This window comes from Peromyscus eremicus, chromosome 17, assembly GCF_949786415.1.
Source record: "Peromyscus eremicus chromosome 17, PerEre_H2_v1, whole genome shotgun sequence".
NCBI lineage: Eukaryota > Metazoa > Chordata > Mammalia > Rodentia > Cricetidae > Peromyscus > Peromyscus eremicus.
The window spans coordinates 49,507,218-49,525,286 of NC_081433.1; the positions used below are offsets into that span (position 1 = coordinate 49,507,218).

Sequence of the window (18,069 nt, forward strand, 5' to 3'; positions counted from 1 at the left end):
AAAGAAAAATCTTTTCAACAAGTGACGCTGAGGATAGCTACCCATGCAGAAGAATGAAACTAGACCCCACCTCACACACCCGCACGCACACGCACACGCACACACGCGCACGCACACGCACACGCACACACGCACACACGAACAAAAACTCAAATTAATCCAAAAACAAAAATTAAGATTAGCTAAAAGTGTAAAACCCTTAGAAGAAACCATAAGTCTTGTGACCCTGAGATAGGCAATTAGATGTAATACTAATAAAGCATGCGAAAAATGAGAAAGTGTATCAAGTGGACCAGTTAAAATTAAAATAACTTTTCCATGGAAAGGCTAGACTCTATTAAGTAGCTCAGAGCTGAAAACAGAAAAAAAAAAAAAAAAAAAAAAAAACAACCTACTAGCACTTGTTGAATACATATAGTGCAACAGACATTGTTCTTAGTACAGTTCATCCAATACAATAATATTGAAAAGTAAGGATAACCTCCCCCCCCCCTTTTTTTTGGTTTTTAGAGACAGGGTTTCTCTGTGTAGCTTTGGAACCTGTCCTGGAACTTGCTCTGTAGACCAGGCTGGCCTCAAACTCACAGAGATCCACCTGCCTCTGCTTCCCAAGTGCTGGGATTAAAGGCGGGAACTACCACCACCTGGCCTCCATTTTATGAATTTGAAAACAAGAATAGAATACTGTATGAAATAAGATCAAGGTTACAATGTAAGTAAGTAGTGGAATATGCACTTTTATTCCAAAGTCGCTGCCACTGTATTAACAGGATAAAACAAAAAATCATTTCATGATTGGTATACTTATATATTTTAGGGTAAGTGGACACCTTTGTCAAGAGTAGGTTCAGAATGATTAGTCAATGATTAATTCCCACGCAAACGTGCATATGCACTTAGCCCATTGACAACTGGTCCGATCCTATCCATAACAACCACTATGGGAACTCTGCCTTTACATCCAGGCTCCAGATCACTTTTACTGCATTGCTTAAAATACTACAATAAAGTCCTATGGGCTGAAGGGATGCCTCAGTGATTAGAACGCCTATATCACAAGCAAAAGGACCAGTGTCTGGATATCTCGAACCCACATAAATGCCAGGTAAGCCTGGCAACCAGCTCGGAATTTCAGCCTTGGAGACAAGAAATCACAAAAGCAAGGGGGCTAGAAAGACGAGCCCTACTTGCTTGCTGTTAGTGCAGAGTCTAACTGTTAGATCCAAATAAAGTTTGGGTCAAATAAAGTTTTCCTCAGCTAACAAGGTAAAGAATGATCAAGGGAGATTGCTAATATCAACCTCTGACCTCCATACTCACATAGACACACGTGTATGCATGTGCACGCACAGGCGCACACAGGCAGGATAAAAGAGAAAATGTTGTACTCAGTCATGGACAATGTTTTGCTCTCAGAATACACATTCCAATCTGCTGTGATAACGCATGCCCAATTCCACCCTCATGCCTTTACTTACACAAATTAAAACATGCCTCTAGGTAAATACGTAGAAGCTAGTTTTTAAGACCTTTTGACTGCAGCCTACAGCATTCCACACTGACACAGCTTACAGATACACACCTAAATAAAATCGAAGTTAATAAATGATACTATTTAGTAAGTTGTGATTTTTCACTTTTTGTTTTATCTTTTAAAAAATACTTGCCAATTTCATGACCAACATTTTAAACATGAAAATTTACACAAAAGTCGAGAATAATAAATATCAAGATTGTCTACTTTTCCATAAATTAAAGATCTTTAACCTCCTGCTAGCTCTCACTGTATAGTTGTTAAACAGTATTAAATGAAAAAATTACAAACTGCTACATCTTACTTACACTGGATTCAGTAATCAATTCCATAGTTATATAAACAGCAACCTAATTTTTTCTCACTAATAAACACTCAAATGAGATTCTTTCACAAAAAAGTAAACATACCATTGCTTAATAAGATTGTCATTTATTTCCTCTGGGCCAATTTCCAAAGTTATGAAGGAGAACTTGGCATTCCCACTGACATTACATATTGCTCTCACAGCAGACAAGCGTAAAGCATAGATGCTGAACATTACGGACAAAGGCGGGCAGACATCCATGTTTAAGTATTCCCTGCCACAGTCACTGCTGTCTTGAGAGCAGCAGGTCCAGCCACGCATGTTCTCTCCCTCTGGGAGCGTATTGATAAGGAATGGTCATCCTGGTAAGGGAGGAGAGGGTAAATGTAGCTTGATAACAGAGGTCCCTGAGTTTTGTAAATTAAAGGGGCAGTGCCAAGGGCTGTCAATGTGACTCAGTTGGTAGTATGTACAAATCCTAAATTTGATCCCCAGCACTGCATAAACTGGACATGGTGGTATACGCCTGTAATCCCAGTGCTTGGGAGGTAAGAGGCAGGAGGATCAGACATTCAAAGTCATCTTCAACTACATACTAAGTTCCAGGCTAGACTGGACCACATGAAACTGCTTCAGAAAGCAAAAAGGAGGGGCGGGGGCAATGCCCAGCATGGAGCTCTGCAGTCAGTAAGGGTCAGTTAGATGGGGGCTAGATCAATGACAGTATAAATGAAATACAGAAGATAGCGCTCTGAAAATCTGTTCAGGCATCAAGTCACATTTAAGTACTGAAACCGCAACACAGACTCTAAACACAGAAGCTAACACAGACTCCAAAGAGAAGGCATACAATTAGCCAGTGTCAGTGCAGAGCCCCGGCCTACTCCAATGTACTGTTTAGTTCTCTATCGTGTACCACCTCAATAGCAAAGACAGCACCTTCGACAGACAAGGTAGATGAAAGTTCCTATGCCTACTGGAAGCAGGTTAAACATGCATTTCTGATCTCTGCATAGACAATGATCTGTAGACAGCATCAGAACAAATAATAAAATCTGCAAAAGAGAAGCTGAAGTAAATTTTGGTCTGAGTTATAAAGGAAAGACCACACACACACACACACACACACACACACACACACACCTAAAAATTAAACACATATTAATTAAAAGTCAAAAATAAAATTTGAAAGTATAATTTAGGCCACTAGTCTCCTATGGAGGTAATAAGGTAGAAACCTCAACACAAGAAAAATGCCAAAATTACAAATTTAGTGAATGTGGTAAGAAGTCTGCTCACATCCTGAAAGATGAATATAAAAAGCATTTCTGATGTAGGATAAGCCATGAGATTATTTAAAATGAAGAACCACAGTAAAGTGTCTGTTGGTTACTTTTAGAAAATAGAGCTAGAAATAGTGAGATCAGGATTTTTTTTTTAATTGAAAATGTGAATACTATGGGCAATATACATCTGACAACAGGACCTTGTTTATAACAGTGCTTGAAATCAAACAACAGTGTAAAACAAAGCATCATGAATATCAAGTAATTTTCTTTTTTTTTTTTAACCAGAGCCTACAGGATGCCCTTTTGACAACAATATATTTTAACGCCTGGATTTTAAAAGTTGTACAAAAAGTGGAGAACTACTATGTTTTCCGGAGAGAGGAAAAGCAAACACATTCACCGAGTGTGACAGGGTAGGGAAAAAGCTTTAAACACATCATCACGTTCTGATGCAACAGAACCAATCATCATCTGACTGGCTCTGTACCAACAGCGTTTATTCATTCTAGACTCCACCACAAATGCCTGGCAAATCCCCTGGTTCCTCAGAAAATGGCCTACTTAGTAACACCTGCCAAAAGCAGACTTGTCTCTTCCTCTCCTAAAGAGCCATAGAACACTCAGTCTAACAGCAGTTACAAGAAATTAACATCCTTGGCGATTTGTTTTCAATATCAAAGCCTTAAGGGCCCACTAGACTCAAGCGCAGATCATTTGAGACTTGTACACGTGAGAAGAAGAATGTCTTATGATGGAAAGGACCAAATGCTCTGAATCAAATTCTGTAAGTTTTAGCTATTAATAATACTATCGTAGCTACCCTCAGTCTCCACAGTACCTAGTCATAATTTATATGAATGCAAGAGCTTCCTAAGTAATTCAAATAAAACAAGAGGCAGTCAACTATTTTTAAAGGCTTCTAACATGGAGTAAGTGGAATATTAACCCTGTCCCCTCCAGCCCCACAGAAAGTCCAGGGGCTGGTGAGACGGCTCAGTGCACTGAAAACTGCTGCCAAGCCTGACACCAGAATTTTGAGTCCCGTGACCACATGGCGGAAAGAAGAACTGATTTCCACAAGTGCCTCCACACACATGCCATGGCACATGTGACCACCGGCCTCCTAACACACACAAATAAAAGAAACGTAATACATACAGCTTTTAAAGTCACGATCACGAAAAGGCATTAGTAGATGAAAGGCATTCAACCCCCAAATGACTTAAACTTCATAAAAAAACTGAGAAAGCCAACCTAGTGAATAAAACTAGTACAAATAAAGTTTCTTTTCTTCCTGAAAAAAAAAAAGTAAGAAAGAGACCAATTATGAAAACCTGGTTGTTTCTACGTAGCATATTTACTTCCAAAGATGGCTATTTCTAAAATATCATTTTCATTTCTAATCAATAATATATAAATGATTTCTATCTTGAGTCTACTTGTTCTTCTAGCCACTACAATATGCACTTAAGTAAAAAATCTTCATTATTTTATTTTTATTCATTATTCATTTATTTTATTCATATTATTTTATTTATTTATGCTATTCATTTTTATCCCACCTTGAAAAGTGGTGATTAAGTCCAATTACCAACAGAGCTAATTCCTAGCTCCAGCTTTACTAAACATATGCATGCTTACTTTATCAACACCCTCTACAATTTTATACTTCAAATTTTGCCTCCTTCCTCCTTACCAGCCCAAAGATCTGCTTCTAATTATTGCATTTTGTCCTCATGGGAAAGCTGATTCCCTCTTCTTGATTTAAGTTACTTTCCTATGTCCATGTTACCAGTCCCTTTGTACTGATCTATGGTTTCAAAGGGTCATAAATTACAGAAAACAAACACCTTCTCGACCATAGACACTAGAACACTACAGTATGTTCTTAAAGTAAGACTAATATCCAGCGGGTTTATACTGCAAACACGCACTGCTTCCCCAAACCCTCAGCTCACGTCAACAGAGGAAGTCTCATCCAGAGTCAGAGTGACATGTGAGCTTCTAAGAGGGGTTCAGGCCTTCAGGATTATCCTCGGAAACTAAGGACAGGTCACAGAACTTTTTATTTTCTTTTTATCTCCTGGTAATATCTGTATGTCTAGTTTCGTGTAAGTTTTGACATTTCTTATTTCTTGTGGGTTTTACAGACAGTCTGTAAATTAGTCCTGCCAAAGACTACCAAGCCTAACATCCTTCTAGTTTATCATTACTAACAAATGGATGCTGTCATCACTCAGAGAAGTACGGCCTGTCTGATTTTACCATTTAAATATTGATTAGCAAATACTATGACATTTGAATAATCACTGTTCAATGAGATTATTACTAGAAAACTGATGATGGGAACAAAGAGAAAGGAAAAAGAAAAACAACGACCTCAGAGAGTAAAAAGACTAGAAAAAATCAATCTTTGTACTTTTAGTTATATTTCCTCACATGTTCTAACATTACATATATGAATACACATGTGGAAATGGTATATGGAAAGCAACTCATAAAGGAAAGCACAACATATGGGTCATGATCTTGAAACAGTTTTTTCTCAAAATATATAAAAAGCAACCTTTTACTAAGCACAGAATTCTATAGAAAAATGTCGCAACTGTTCAGAATTTAATTGTTGTTTTGCAGGTACAATATAACCAGCAAGTATCTGTTGAATGCATTATAATTCCTAAATTCTATGGAACTTAAAATCAGGATACAAAATGCACTTCAAATTTTCCTTATTTACCTTGTAAACATTAATAAAAGTTGGGATTAAACCATAAAGTCTATAACATCAAGCAAATAATTCAAACTAGTATGGTTCATATATGGAGTCACCTAGCTAAAGAATGTTTCTTGAATTTCATTTATTTCTAGAACAACAAATGCCAGCTAGTCTTTTTTAAAAAATAATCAATTTAAGAAAATGAGCAAAGGAGCAGTTTAATTAACTAACACCTAATTAGTTTTAAGGAGACCAAGGCAGAGCCTGCCAAAAGATTAACACCATTACATTGAGTGCTCATCTGTTCTCAAACTACTGGCTTACATTCTAGATGTATAAAAAGAACTCTAAATTGTTCTATCCTATCAAGTTGTACAAGATATGGGAGATGATATATAGTATGTCAATTAGCTAAGACATTAAATGAAAAAACATGCTAAATCAAAACATGCTCTTTCCTGCTATTTTTAAATGTTATAAAATGCAGCTAAGAGCTTTACTATTACTCTTTGGTGCAAAGTCTACCCGGTAATTGGCAGCAGCCAAACAGAATGGTATATGGCACTTGATTTCCCTGTGTAAACTAAAGAAAATGCAAGTTTCCAGAGGAAGAAAAACACTACTTTGCAGGTGCCAGCCACCCACCAGGACCTTAGCTAGCTGTAAAAGCAGCTTATTTTTGGAGTTAAACAGAACGGATTTTCACGCAGAAGATGGAGTCGGAGCCCTGTGTGATCTGAAGCAGCGCTAATCTGCAGAGAGCAAACAATCAGGGAGGCCCCAGCCCTGCTGGGAAGGCTGCATTCTCCCACACCAACGAGGCAGGGCAACTAAGCAGCAGCACACTGCAGCAAGAGGACAACAGACAGCCTGTTCCCAGAACCGCCCCGCCGCCACAGCCGCCGCCGCCGCCGCATGCACGGCAGCCAAGGGAGGATTCAGAGCAAGGGGATGCTCTTACCTCTTTTATGTAATTCCCTCAAGGGAATAGTGTCTCCTCCCCCGTCATAAGGCAAATAGGGATCGGAAGAATCATCCATGATCAGAATTTTTTTTTAAAGAAGAAAAAAAAGAAGAAGCAAACAAGAGAAGCTTGCTAGATTAAAAAGACGGTGGCATTTTTCCTCCCCCAACTATAGCAGGCAAGGGAGATGCCATATTTGATGAGGTTGGAACTGTATAGTTCGACTGGCTGAAGCAACTGGGTTCTTCCACAGGGGATGACGTCATCAAAGGGAAATTATTGCAGCCTGGTTGCTAGTGGCTACAATCTAGCCCGGCTTAGAGGCAGCACAGCCTTCTTAATCAGGTCCTGCTGTGCGCCACGATGACTGTGTGCCACGATGACTAAGCGCCAAGTCTAACAGACGAAACTGGTTTGGGAAATTTAAAGCGCTCACAACGTAGTTTTAATAGTAAGACGCGAGAGACGTTTATTGTTATTTTAAGAAAATATACGACTTGAAAAGGTAATTCTAAATGCAAACAATGACCCTTTTCATGTCGAATGTAGGGAAACAAATCAACACTAAAAAGGCTGGTTTATAAATGTACTAATTCATACATAAATTCATGAGTCATAACAGTGCAAACTAAAACATACCAACAAGTTTCTCCGAAGTCTTGGCTTTAAGATTATGCTTAATTTTCTTTTAATCCTTTTATAGAAAATTTAAATGCTGAGTCACTGAGTTGAATGAATGGTGTTTTATCTCCTTTACTAATCCCCTCCAGCAGCCTCCTGTTCCCTTCTTTCAAAGCCCAGCCAGGAAGACACTCTAGTTTAGGAAAAAGGTGAAAACTTACCAGTATACTAATAACTCTTACATGTACAAATTATGCAAAAAAGACATTATGTAGCAGACTATTTGGGTACTATTTTCTATCTTACAGAAGACTGTGTACTTAAGAAAGACTTTTAGTAGTAAAATGTGTATCAAAGTTAGCTCCTCCCACTGTCTCTCTGCTAGAAAATTTCAAGTGTAGGAATGTAACTTTTTGTTGTTAAAATGGCCATACCAAACGTAACTAGTGCTCATGTGTGACAGGGGTTCAAGTTTTACAGATTCTTCTAGGACGCACAGACGAGAGCATTCTTCTAAAATGCCTCATATGTAGTACACTTGTTAAATAAAAGGGTGATATCCACCATGAAAATTGTCTATGGAACTTGGGCATGAGGGTCTATAAACGGATTTTCCTCGGTCTTGAATGAGACGACCTCTAAGATCCAACTCTGTGTATCTGAAAACGGCATGTAAGAAAGGGACAATGTTTATTCATTTAGCCTGCTCTGTTTTCAGTTATTCTGGAGTCTGTTCTCTCCCAAGTTTGTTAAGTTAAATAGGTTTCTATATTTCAAAAGCTCAAAACTCAAACAGCTTACAAAAGTCCACAGGGAATTTGGAAGTCACGACTCCAGGAAAAGAATCCAGACCACAACTCATATGGCAGGGTATTCTATTTATTTAACCCTGATGTGAGCGATCAGCATTTAACAGGAATGGATGTGGTACTTTTTTTTTCTGTGCATTTCAAATTCTCTTTGAAAATTCTATTTTCGCGTAACGTCAATTCGGTCACTTGCTGTTCTTTGGTATGATACATACTGCAGAGCACTCAGAAATCATTTCCCCTGTAGGAGACCATTTTCTTCCCCACCTTAACAGAACATGAGAACCTTCCTATGAACCTCCCTGCCATTTGTGCTCACTCTGAACTTGCTCACAAAGAATGAAGAGGACAGCACTAGAGGAGGAGTATCGGACAGATCCGTGAAACGCTGACAAGGTCAAGGAAATGGTGCAGCCATGCTGACTTACTTTTCCTGCATGCTGAACAGGCGCTCTACCACTAGGCTGCATCCCTGCCTCTTCATTAGACTTTTTTAAATGAATATATTACTTTTATGATAATGAATGTGAAGGGTTTTATTTTATTTCAAAAGCAAATGTTTCATGCATAACAGGATGCACAGAAGACACTTTCTCTTCAGACACATTTGAAAACAGTAGGCACTAAACGTTAGTTGACAGCAGCCCTCTTCCCTAATAAGGAGGTGGAAAGGCACAGCCGAGCTTTCAGAAAGGCAATCCCTTAAAGCCACACAGAGATGGCGGCAAAGTTACCCACCACTAAACAAAGAAACATAGCGTCTAAGAAGTCAACCCTACAACAAACTAAACTACAAACCAGTTCTGTACTATTCCTACCTCATAAAGTTGGGACTGCTCGCCTAGGCAAACACACTCTCCAGTCTCACCTCAGAAGAGGACAAGGTACACCAGAAGGTGAGGCGGAAGGACTGTGACCAGGAAATTAAAATGAATTACAATCAGGGTGTGGTGGAAGCCAGGGCAGCAGAGAGCAAAGTCCAGAATTCTTAAACACAGCATGCAGGAAAGGCTCAAAGGGGAGACTCTGAGAACCAAAATCACCAACCAACCGGGTAGGAGCACACGCAGGACTTGCAAACCCCTGTCTAGTCAAGCACATCCTTGATTCCAACCTCAACCGCATGGAAGTCTGGATAGATCAGACTATGTATATTGTGATATCATGATGGTCCAGCCTGCTGGTCACAAATAACACTAATGATCCAAGAAAACTACCATCTTTTTGTTACATTTCAAACAGAGGACAAACAGCTGAGGTGCCTTTTTAACATATCAAAGCTGGAGCTGGCCCAGAGGTTCTCCCAGCATCCCTCAGTCCCTAGGGTAACAAGGTGTGACTGTCGTTCCCCACCCTCCACCCGAACTCTCCTGGCCTTCCCCTAGAGGCTCCTCCCTATACAGTCCAGGCATTTTGGTGACCCCAACCCCTTTCCCTTTTGTACTTTGGCCTCCTGGCTGCTGCACCTGGTTCCCCTCTCTCTTCCCCTCCCCCACATGTCCCAGCTCAGACTGGTCATGTCCACTCTGGACTTCCCAGAGATCCCTGCCTCTGGCTATGCTCTCCCACATATCTACAATAAACTTTCTCCTCCACCATACCTAGGAGCAGTCATGTCCTTTTCTTTTTATTCCTTTTTTTCATGTACTTTAAAAGACATATTATTTCAACAAATTAACAAGCATACATTCTCTCGCTCCCTCTCATGCCAGGTATTGAACGCTTACAAAAACGACTTTTCCTGAGTGACAGTGCAAGCTGAACACACTGAAATTATACACTGTCTACACTCGGATTATAATGCAACGATACTATAAAATTGCTTAGAAATAGAACCAGAAGCCAGACAGTGGTGACGCACGCCTTTAATCCCAGCACTTGGGAGGCAGAGGCAGGCGGATCTCTGTGAGTTCGAGGCCAGCCTGGTCCACAGAGCAAGATCCAGGACAGGCACCAAAACTACATGGAGAAATCCTGTCTCAAAAAAAACAAAAAAAGGCCGGGCGGTGGTGGCGCACGCCTTTAATCCCAGCACTCGGGAGGCAGAGCCAGGCGGATCTCTGTGAGTTCGAGGCCAGCCTGGGCTACCAAGTGAGTTCCAGGAAAGGCGCAAAGCTACACAGAGAAATCCTGTCTCAAAAAACAAAAAAAAAAAACAAAAAAAAACAAACAAAAAAAAAGTTCTCTTATATGTTCGAAATTATGAATTACACTTCTAAGTAACTCAAGGGCTACAGTAAATACCATCGTAGAAGTTAAAATGAAAATTAATGGTGATAACCAAAGATAACAGCATAAAGATTCAATAGTATCTATAGAGAAATTTATAGCCTTAAATATACTCAATTGAAATAGAAAACCAAAGAGCTAACCATTTACAGAAAGTAGAAGATAAAAGCAAGTCGAGAATCAGAAAACAAAAAGACAAACTGACTTGTTGGAAAGATTGATTGTTCAATCTATGATGACACAATTAGTTACGGAAGGAAGGAGGAGGAAGGGGAATGGGAAACAGGAGACAAAGAGTAAGAAAGGTGGGGCGAGAGACTGAAAAGCAAGGAACTAAAAGACGACACTACTACCCACTATGGGGGGAAATAAACCAAAGATACAGAAACAAGTGAGTCTGGAAAGACTTCCTCCTATACATAGGCCCTTCATCTCTACGAAAGCACAACACAAGAGTGGTGTTTAAAACTGGCTATCACTGCCATTAATGCTAGGGCAACTGGCTAGCTGCATGTTACAATAAATAAATGCACAAATACATACATCTTAAACACACATGCACACCATCATTCAGGTCTAAAGGTAAAAAGGTAAACAAAGCTCTTATAAAAATAATAGAGGAGAAATATCTTTATGACTTGAAAGTATAAACATTTTTCTCAAAATACAAGAACATGAATCATATAGGGGAAAATATCACATAGGACCCCATTACAATTAAACATCTGTTCCTAACATGACAATACCCATGCAGTAGAAAGCATGTACAACACCTTTATCCATTTAAGAGTTTGTATTGATAAAAAAAAAAAAATCTCTAAAATAGATAGGACAGTAGCGGGGAAAGGGCAAATAACCTGTTCTGTACTCAAAAAGGTTCCAAACAGCTACTATACATGCAAAGATCCCTAACCCCTTTGGCCACCAAGAAAATGCACATTACAATCACAACCTAAAATAAATAGTGTCTGGCACTAGCAAGTGGTTGGTGAAAGTGCAGCAATGGAAGCACACCTTGAACCACACCTATGGCAAATGTAACCTGCAATCAGTTCACGCCTAGAACATGAGATTGGTGCACAGATGTACGCATAATTCTGAAAGTAACAGTTTGTAACCACCAAAACCATAAAGATTCATCAAAAATTAAATGTGTTGAATTGTAGTAAATATAGAAAAAGAATGATCTCACTGTGTGGAGTAAAATCACAAATAGCTACTACCATCAACACATGAATGATTCTGGAAAACCATACCATAGGAAAGGAAGAAATAAAGGCATATGAAACAAATCATTCCATTTTTAACTTTCAAAAACAGGCAATATTAGGTTGTAATCTTAAGGATGGGTATACTTCAATGATCAAATCCCAAAGTGAATTAAGAAAGGGGACTAGGGAAGGAAAGCTCCCTCTGAACAGGAAGAGGTAGTGATCACACAGTCCAAGCATGAGCTTCTGGAAGAGGCTCTACTCTGTTTCTTTACCTGGGTGGACTGCAAGACCTTTGCCTTGTAATGACACAGAAAGCTCTATAGTTACAATGTATGCATTCTCTAAGTGTTTTGTGTCACAATTCAAGTCTCAGAGTTAGAAATGCATCCTAAATAGCTCTAGTTCTACTAACATCTAATGTGGATTTCAATCCTCCCCCTAACCAAATTCTTTTAGGGTAACATTACTTACCATTTCAAATAACAAGTGTATAAGTGGCTTCACTGACTTCCATACTTCTAAGCATTGCTTATAAGAAATTACCATTGTCCATAAATCTCCCAAGCAGTTCCTATGTAACCCTGCTCACTCAGTGGGGAAAAGTTAATTTGTTATGTCTGTTCCTTCACGTCCTCTAACAATGGGGTAGAGCAAGTGTAACACAGTACTCGTTGACTTACACTTTTTTGGACCTCTTAAAAATCTTACTGTTTTTGCAGGGTTAAGGCAACATTTGCAGATGGGATTTTAGGTACAAGTAGCCAGGTTGTATACTGTAATAAAAAACAAACTCACTTCTTTCCAGTGATACCAATTCAGTATTTTTAGGATTTCATTGATACTTTAGGCTTATTTTATCTAGGCAGGCACCAACAGATCAATATCATGTTCTTTTTCCTAGTACATTTAAAACATTCCAAATCACAGCACTGCATCATCAATTTAACATATTCTAATGCTCCCTAACTGTATCGCCTTACTGTTCCATAAAGGCACACATTTGGGCAGTCCTTTACTTCCCCTCACATTAAGAAGGCTGCTCTGACTAAACAGCCTGGGGATGCGGGTGCAGACAAGGTTGACCCCGGGGACTGGCAACAGAGCGAAGCTATCAAATGCACGAAGAACATGACCTCGCTTACAACACACCAGATGAACTTTGGAACAGTTTATTTCTAAAAATAATTCTGAGTAGACCATTTGAAAGCACCTGGATTTTCTCCAACAGGCAGCCATTAAATATAGTTACTAGAGTTGCTTTAGGGCAAAGCCCAGGGTCTGGGAGTCCCAAAGAAACAGGCTTGGTCACTGTGCTGCCTAATTTTATGTCACTTGACACACGAAAAAATACCTCCATGAGGCTGGGCTATAGGCAAGCATGTAGTACATTTTCTTAATTAGTGGTTGATGTGGGAGGGCTCAACTCATTGTGAGTGGTGCCACCCCTGGGCTAGTGGTCCTAGATAAGAAAGCAGGCTGAGCAAGCCATGGGCAACAAACCAATAAGCAGCATTCCTCCATGGGCTCTACATCAGCTCCTGCCTCCGGGTCCGGCCCTGTGTGAGTGCCTACTCTCACTGCTTTTAATGAACTGTTCTATAAAACTGAGAGAAATCAACCCTTTCCTCCAAGTTGCTTTGGTCATGGTGTTTCATCACAGCAACAGTCCCCTAACTACCTATCACAACAAGCCAATTAAAGAGAGAAGTGGTGGTGAGAAGCAGGAAGAGAGATTTGACAATGCTAAATGCTGTAGGGATCCCACACCTCTGGCAGCCAGGAGCATCTGCACTCACATGCACATACAACACATACATATAATGAAAAGCAAAAAGAAGTTTCTGTATTAGTCAGGGTTTTCTCGAGTCACAGAACTTATAGAATGAATACATTCATATATATAAATTGTAGAATGTGTGTGTATATAATATGGGAATGAACACACACACACACACACACACACACACACATTCCCATACTGGAGTGACTTATGGGCTGCAGTCCAACAGTGACTAGCTATGAATAAAAAGTCCAAGGATCCAGAAGTTGCTCAGTCCCATGAGGCTGGGTGTCTCAGCTGGTCTTCTGTATGTGATGAATCCCAAACAAGTAGATTCCAACGCCAGTGCAGAATGGATGGGGGTGACAAGGTGAGGGCAAGCAGGGAAGAGCAAACACACCACTTCCTTCTTCCACTGCCCTTCCAGTGAAGGTGTGGTCCAGATTAAAGGTGTGCCTTCAACCTCAAGATCCAGATCAAAGGCATGTTGTCTTCTTGCCTCAAGATTGGGATCATAAGTGTGCCCTTCATTTCTGGATTTATAGTTCATTCCAGATATAAAAAACTGACAACCAAGAACAGCTATCAGTATATAAGCCAGCCTTTACTAAAGATTCTCAATGCATGGCTAGTGAGTTTATGTTGCCCAATTTGACATTAGCATTTGATATGGTGCTGAACATCTCACTTAGTAGAAGAGTACCAGCAAGTCTATTGATAGACATCAAGTAAAATGATACAGTTAAAAGCAGCTTGCCAACTCTCAAAGTCAGCATGCATAAACAATCTTTAAAATGCTGTAGCCAAATACAAAGATTCTAACTCAGAATTTCTTCCTTGGATTTCTGAGCAACACCACAACTTCCTACTATAAAAATTTCCTTTGCTCTTCAACACGGACACTGTACTAAATGGCTACTCTTGGATTACTGTGTCCGAGTTTTCTACCTGAGGTGACAGCAAACACAGACTTTCACTACTATTCATGAAAGCAACCAACTCCAACTCCTAGCATTTCAACTTTCATATTCCAGCAACAATCGCTTCAACAGTGTCTTTCTTTTTTTTCATGTAATATATTTTGGTCATAATTCCTCCTCCCCTAATTCTTCCCAGATCTTCCCTATCTCACCACATACCCAAATTCTTTCTCAATGTATCTCTGTCTGTTTCTCTCTCTCTCTCTCTCTCTCTCTCTCTCTCTCTCTCTCTCTCTCTCTCTCTCTCTCTCTCCCAAAAATAAAGCCAAAAGCCCATAAAAATACATAGAGGAGTCCATTTTGTGTTGGCCAACTACTACTGGGCATGGGGCCCGCCCTGGAGTGTGGTTGATATATCCATTGACTCTCCATCGGGAAAAAGTGATTCTTCCCTTTCCTAGCAGGTGTCAACTGCAAACAGCTGGTATTCTACCATCCCTTTTAACACACTATACCAGGTCATGTCCTTCTTAGTACCTTTACCTTGTACTTCTCCCCATGCCGCAGCAGACTCCTTATATCACTGCCTAGCTTTAGTACCCTCAGTGAGTTCCTATCACTTTCAGGGGAAATCCCATGCTAAGTTGCAGGATCTTGGTTTTACTTTGCTACTTCTTCCATCTCAGGCTAGCCCTTTCTAGATGTTCTCTCTCTGCTCTCCAGACATTGTTCCTCCCTGGAGCTTGGAGCTATAAGGCTCCAGCACCAGCTGACTCTGTCTCCAAGTGCACACACACACTCACGCTCCCGTCCCTCAGTCCACGGCTCCTTTCTTTCACTTGCCTTAACTGTAGTGTTCTTCAGTTTTAACCTCAAACGACAGACGTGTCATTGGTTCTACCACTTACATGTTCTCACGTTCATCATCCCTAGATAGCACATCCTCTGTCCCTAGACAGCAACAACCTCAAAAGAAGACCCACAGCATTCCCACTCACTCCGCTAGCCTACGCACTGCTCATCTTGGCATCTGGTCCATAAAGTAGCCTAATAATTATTTGTAGACTGGAAAACACACAGTTAAAATTAAGTCTATAAAATAGAGTCTATATGTATGTAAAATTATTCCAACATAATTATGTCTGCATGGTCATGGAAACAAGTTAAATCTAAAAATAAAAAAATTAAAAAATTAAAAAAAAAACGGTCAAAACCAAAGATGATAACCAAGCTAGGTGCTTTGCATTTCAACTGTCAGGTCCAAAGGAAATAAACTCCAATTCCCCAAACACTAAAAGGCAGTCTATATATCCAGAAATGAGCTCAAACTGAACTATAGGATTTCTGGTAGTTAGATAAAGGACAGCATTCCTCAAGAACTTGGGAAACCAGTTCCCATCTGCCAAAAGGAGTCATTTTCCTTAGCCTTCCCTCTGGCAGGACTTAGGGCTCTCACTGACATACACCTGTGGCTGTATATCAACACCCATGTCAGCCTCCAGGCTCTGTCAGGATCATAAGTTACTTGTTAAACATCCCAAAGCCCCTCCCCAAATAGCCTCCCCTCCCCGACTCCCCAGCCACTCACTCTCTTAATAACCCACTATCCTCACTATTCTCTGCTCTTACTCTGATTGACTCTCTTGTTCATTCTCTCTCTCCTCCCCCAACTCACTCTCTCCCCCCCCCTCTGTCTCTCTCTCCTCCCCTTTTTAATTACATAATATTTTTATTGCTTACTCAGGAATTTCACATCACTCCCTAGTCATATCCACCTTCCAGTCCTCCCCACCTTTGTGACCTCCCCCTCAAAAAAAGAGCAATGAAGAAGGAAAAAGTCCAATCTGTGTTGTTCATTTAGTCACTGGAGCATGGGCAAACTCAGTGGTCAGCCCTTAGAGAAAACTGAGTCCTTCCGCGCCGCACCCCCACTAGAAGCCGTCCGTCACTGTGGAGAGCGTCCTTACCACACTTTCCAAGAGTTCTCTTCGCTCACCTTCTGTCTAAGCTGTTACTTTCTCGGGGATGGGGGGGGGGGGGGGTCACAGAAGCCGTCTCCGCCACTCCTTCTGAACTGTGAGTCTGCAGCCTCTCTATCTGGGTAGCTAGCCATCGACTTCCACTACTCTCTCCAACTCCCGCTTCCCTAGCCCTGGCCACATTCAGTCTGCTTCCTCTCTGCTCTGGACTCTTCCAGGTGCCCCTGGCTGTTCTGGATCTCCTATCTACAATAAAAACCTTCGTCATATCATGGAGTGGTCATGCTGGCAGTTTCATTATGTGCCCCCTTGCATACATCTTGTCCCATTTGGGGAACCAGAATTTCCTTTGGACCTGATATCAATCTTATATTTTTCTTAATTTCTCATATTCTCTACAAGCTTATTTAGATTTTATATTTAAAAGTTAACTATTTCCAACCATGGGGGGGGAGCATGAAGGATAGGGATATTGAGACAGGTTTTCACTTTTGCTCTAGCTAGACTGAACCTGGGTCTGCAAGCACATGCCATCATGTCTGTTAATTCTTCTGTGTGTGTGTGTGTGTGTGTGTGTGTGTGTGTGTGTGTGTGTGTATGTATATTATGTATGTATGTATGTATCTATCTATCTATCTATCTATCTTTGCAGTACTGGGACTTGAACCTAGGGACCTGGACATGCAAGGTAAGCACTCTACCACTAAACTATATCCCCAGCCTTTTCCAATCTATCTTTAAAAGTAAACTTTATTTCAGAATAGAAAGATCCTGAGTACTTCTTACTCATTTTCTCAACTGTTAATGTTTTTATATTTCCATGGTATATTAGAATATTTTCTCTACATGTCGTCTTTGTATTCTAGAGTCCAGTCAGGGTACCATACTTCACTTGGTTATCGTCTTTAGTTTTTGACCATTTTCAGATATGACTTGTTTCCGTGACCTTTACTGGTTAGGTATCCTGGAAAGTGTCTCCTATTCTTTACCTATTATTTTTTGTGGAGAATAGATTTGGGTTATCGATCTTTGGAAAGAATACAAGGATGACATCTTCAGGGGTATATCAATCTTAACTCATTGGTGACATTAATGTTTATCATTTGAATAACAACATTTGCCAAGGTTCTCCACTAAAACATTTCTTTTTCTACCTACTCCTGACTCTATTCTTTGGAACTGTCATTAAGTCAAGGCCACTTTCAAGGAAGAAAGATGTTGGAATTAAGCTCCTTCTCCATAAAGTTGCAAAGCTACATAAATTTTTGGAATTCTTCCTCAAGCTACACTTGTCTCTGCCCCCACCCCATTATTTATATCATTTATAGCACTTATGTGGGCTCACTTCATACTTAGAACAATAATCCACATTCTTGCCCTTGTGGTTCCTCTGATTCTCGCTCTGCCCAGTAGGAGCTCTTTCAGGTTCCTCTGACATGATCCCAATAGGTTTTAAAAGTATTTTCTTGTTTCTGACACTTGTAAGGTACTCCAGGCTCATTTTATATTTTCCCATACAAGTCCCAGAACCAACATTTTCCCCCACAGCAATCCAAATCATTATTAAATCTTTAAGTGAATCATAAAATACTTTTATTGAGTCCAGGATAAGCTATCGGAATATCATGACATAATCTATTTGATGGCTGGGATGTGTAAACTTTGGATACCCATGCCAAAATTGCCACAACGGATTTTCAGGTATAA

General features: G+C 40.2%; 1 protein-coding gene across 6 annotated transcripts in view; it reads right to left on the reverse strand.

The window, feature by feature from the left end:
* Positions 1–18,069, reverse strand: part of Clcn3 (chloride voltage-gated channel 3) — a 93,821-nt gene that overhangs the window by 37,703 nt on the left and 38,049 nt on the right. Inside the window, exon 1 of one of the 6 annotated variants that reach the window (XM_059244966.1) lies at positions 6,808–7,159. The exons of 4 other annotated variants lie outside the window; for them this stretch is intronic. In XM_059244966.1, coding sequence (XP_059100949.1) covers positions 6,808–6,886 — 79 coding nt within the window. In that variant the 5' untranslated portion in view covers positions 6,887–7,159. Of the gene's footprint in view, positions 1–6,807; positions 7,160–18,069 lie in introns of those variants that run through there. One more of the 6 variants, XM_059244969.1, reaches the window with a different exon arrangement.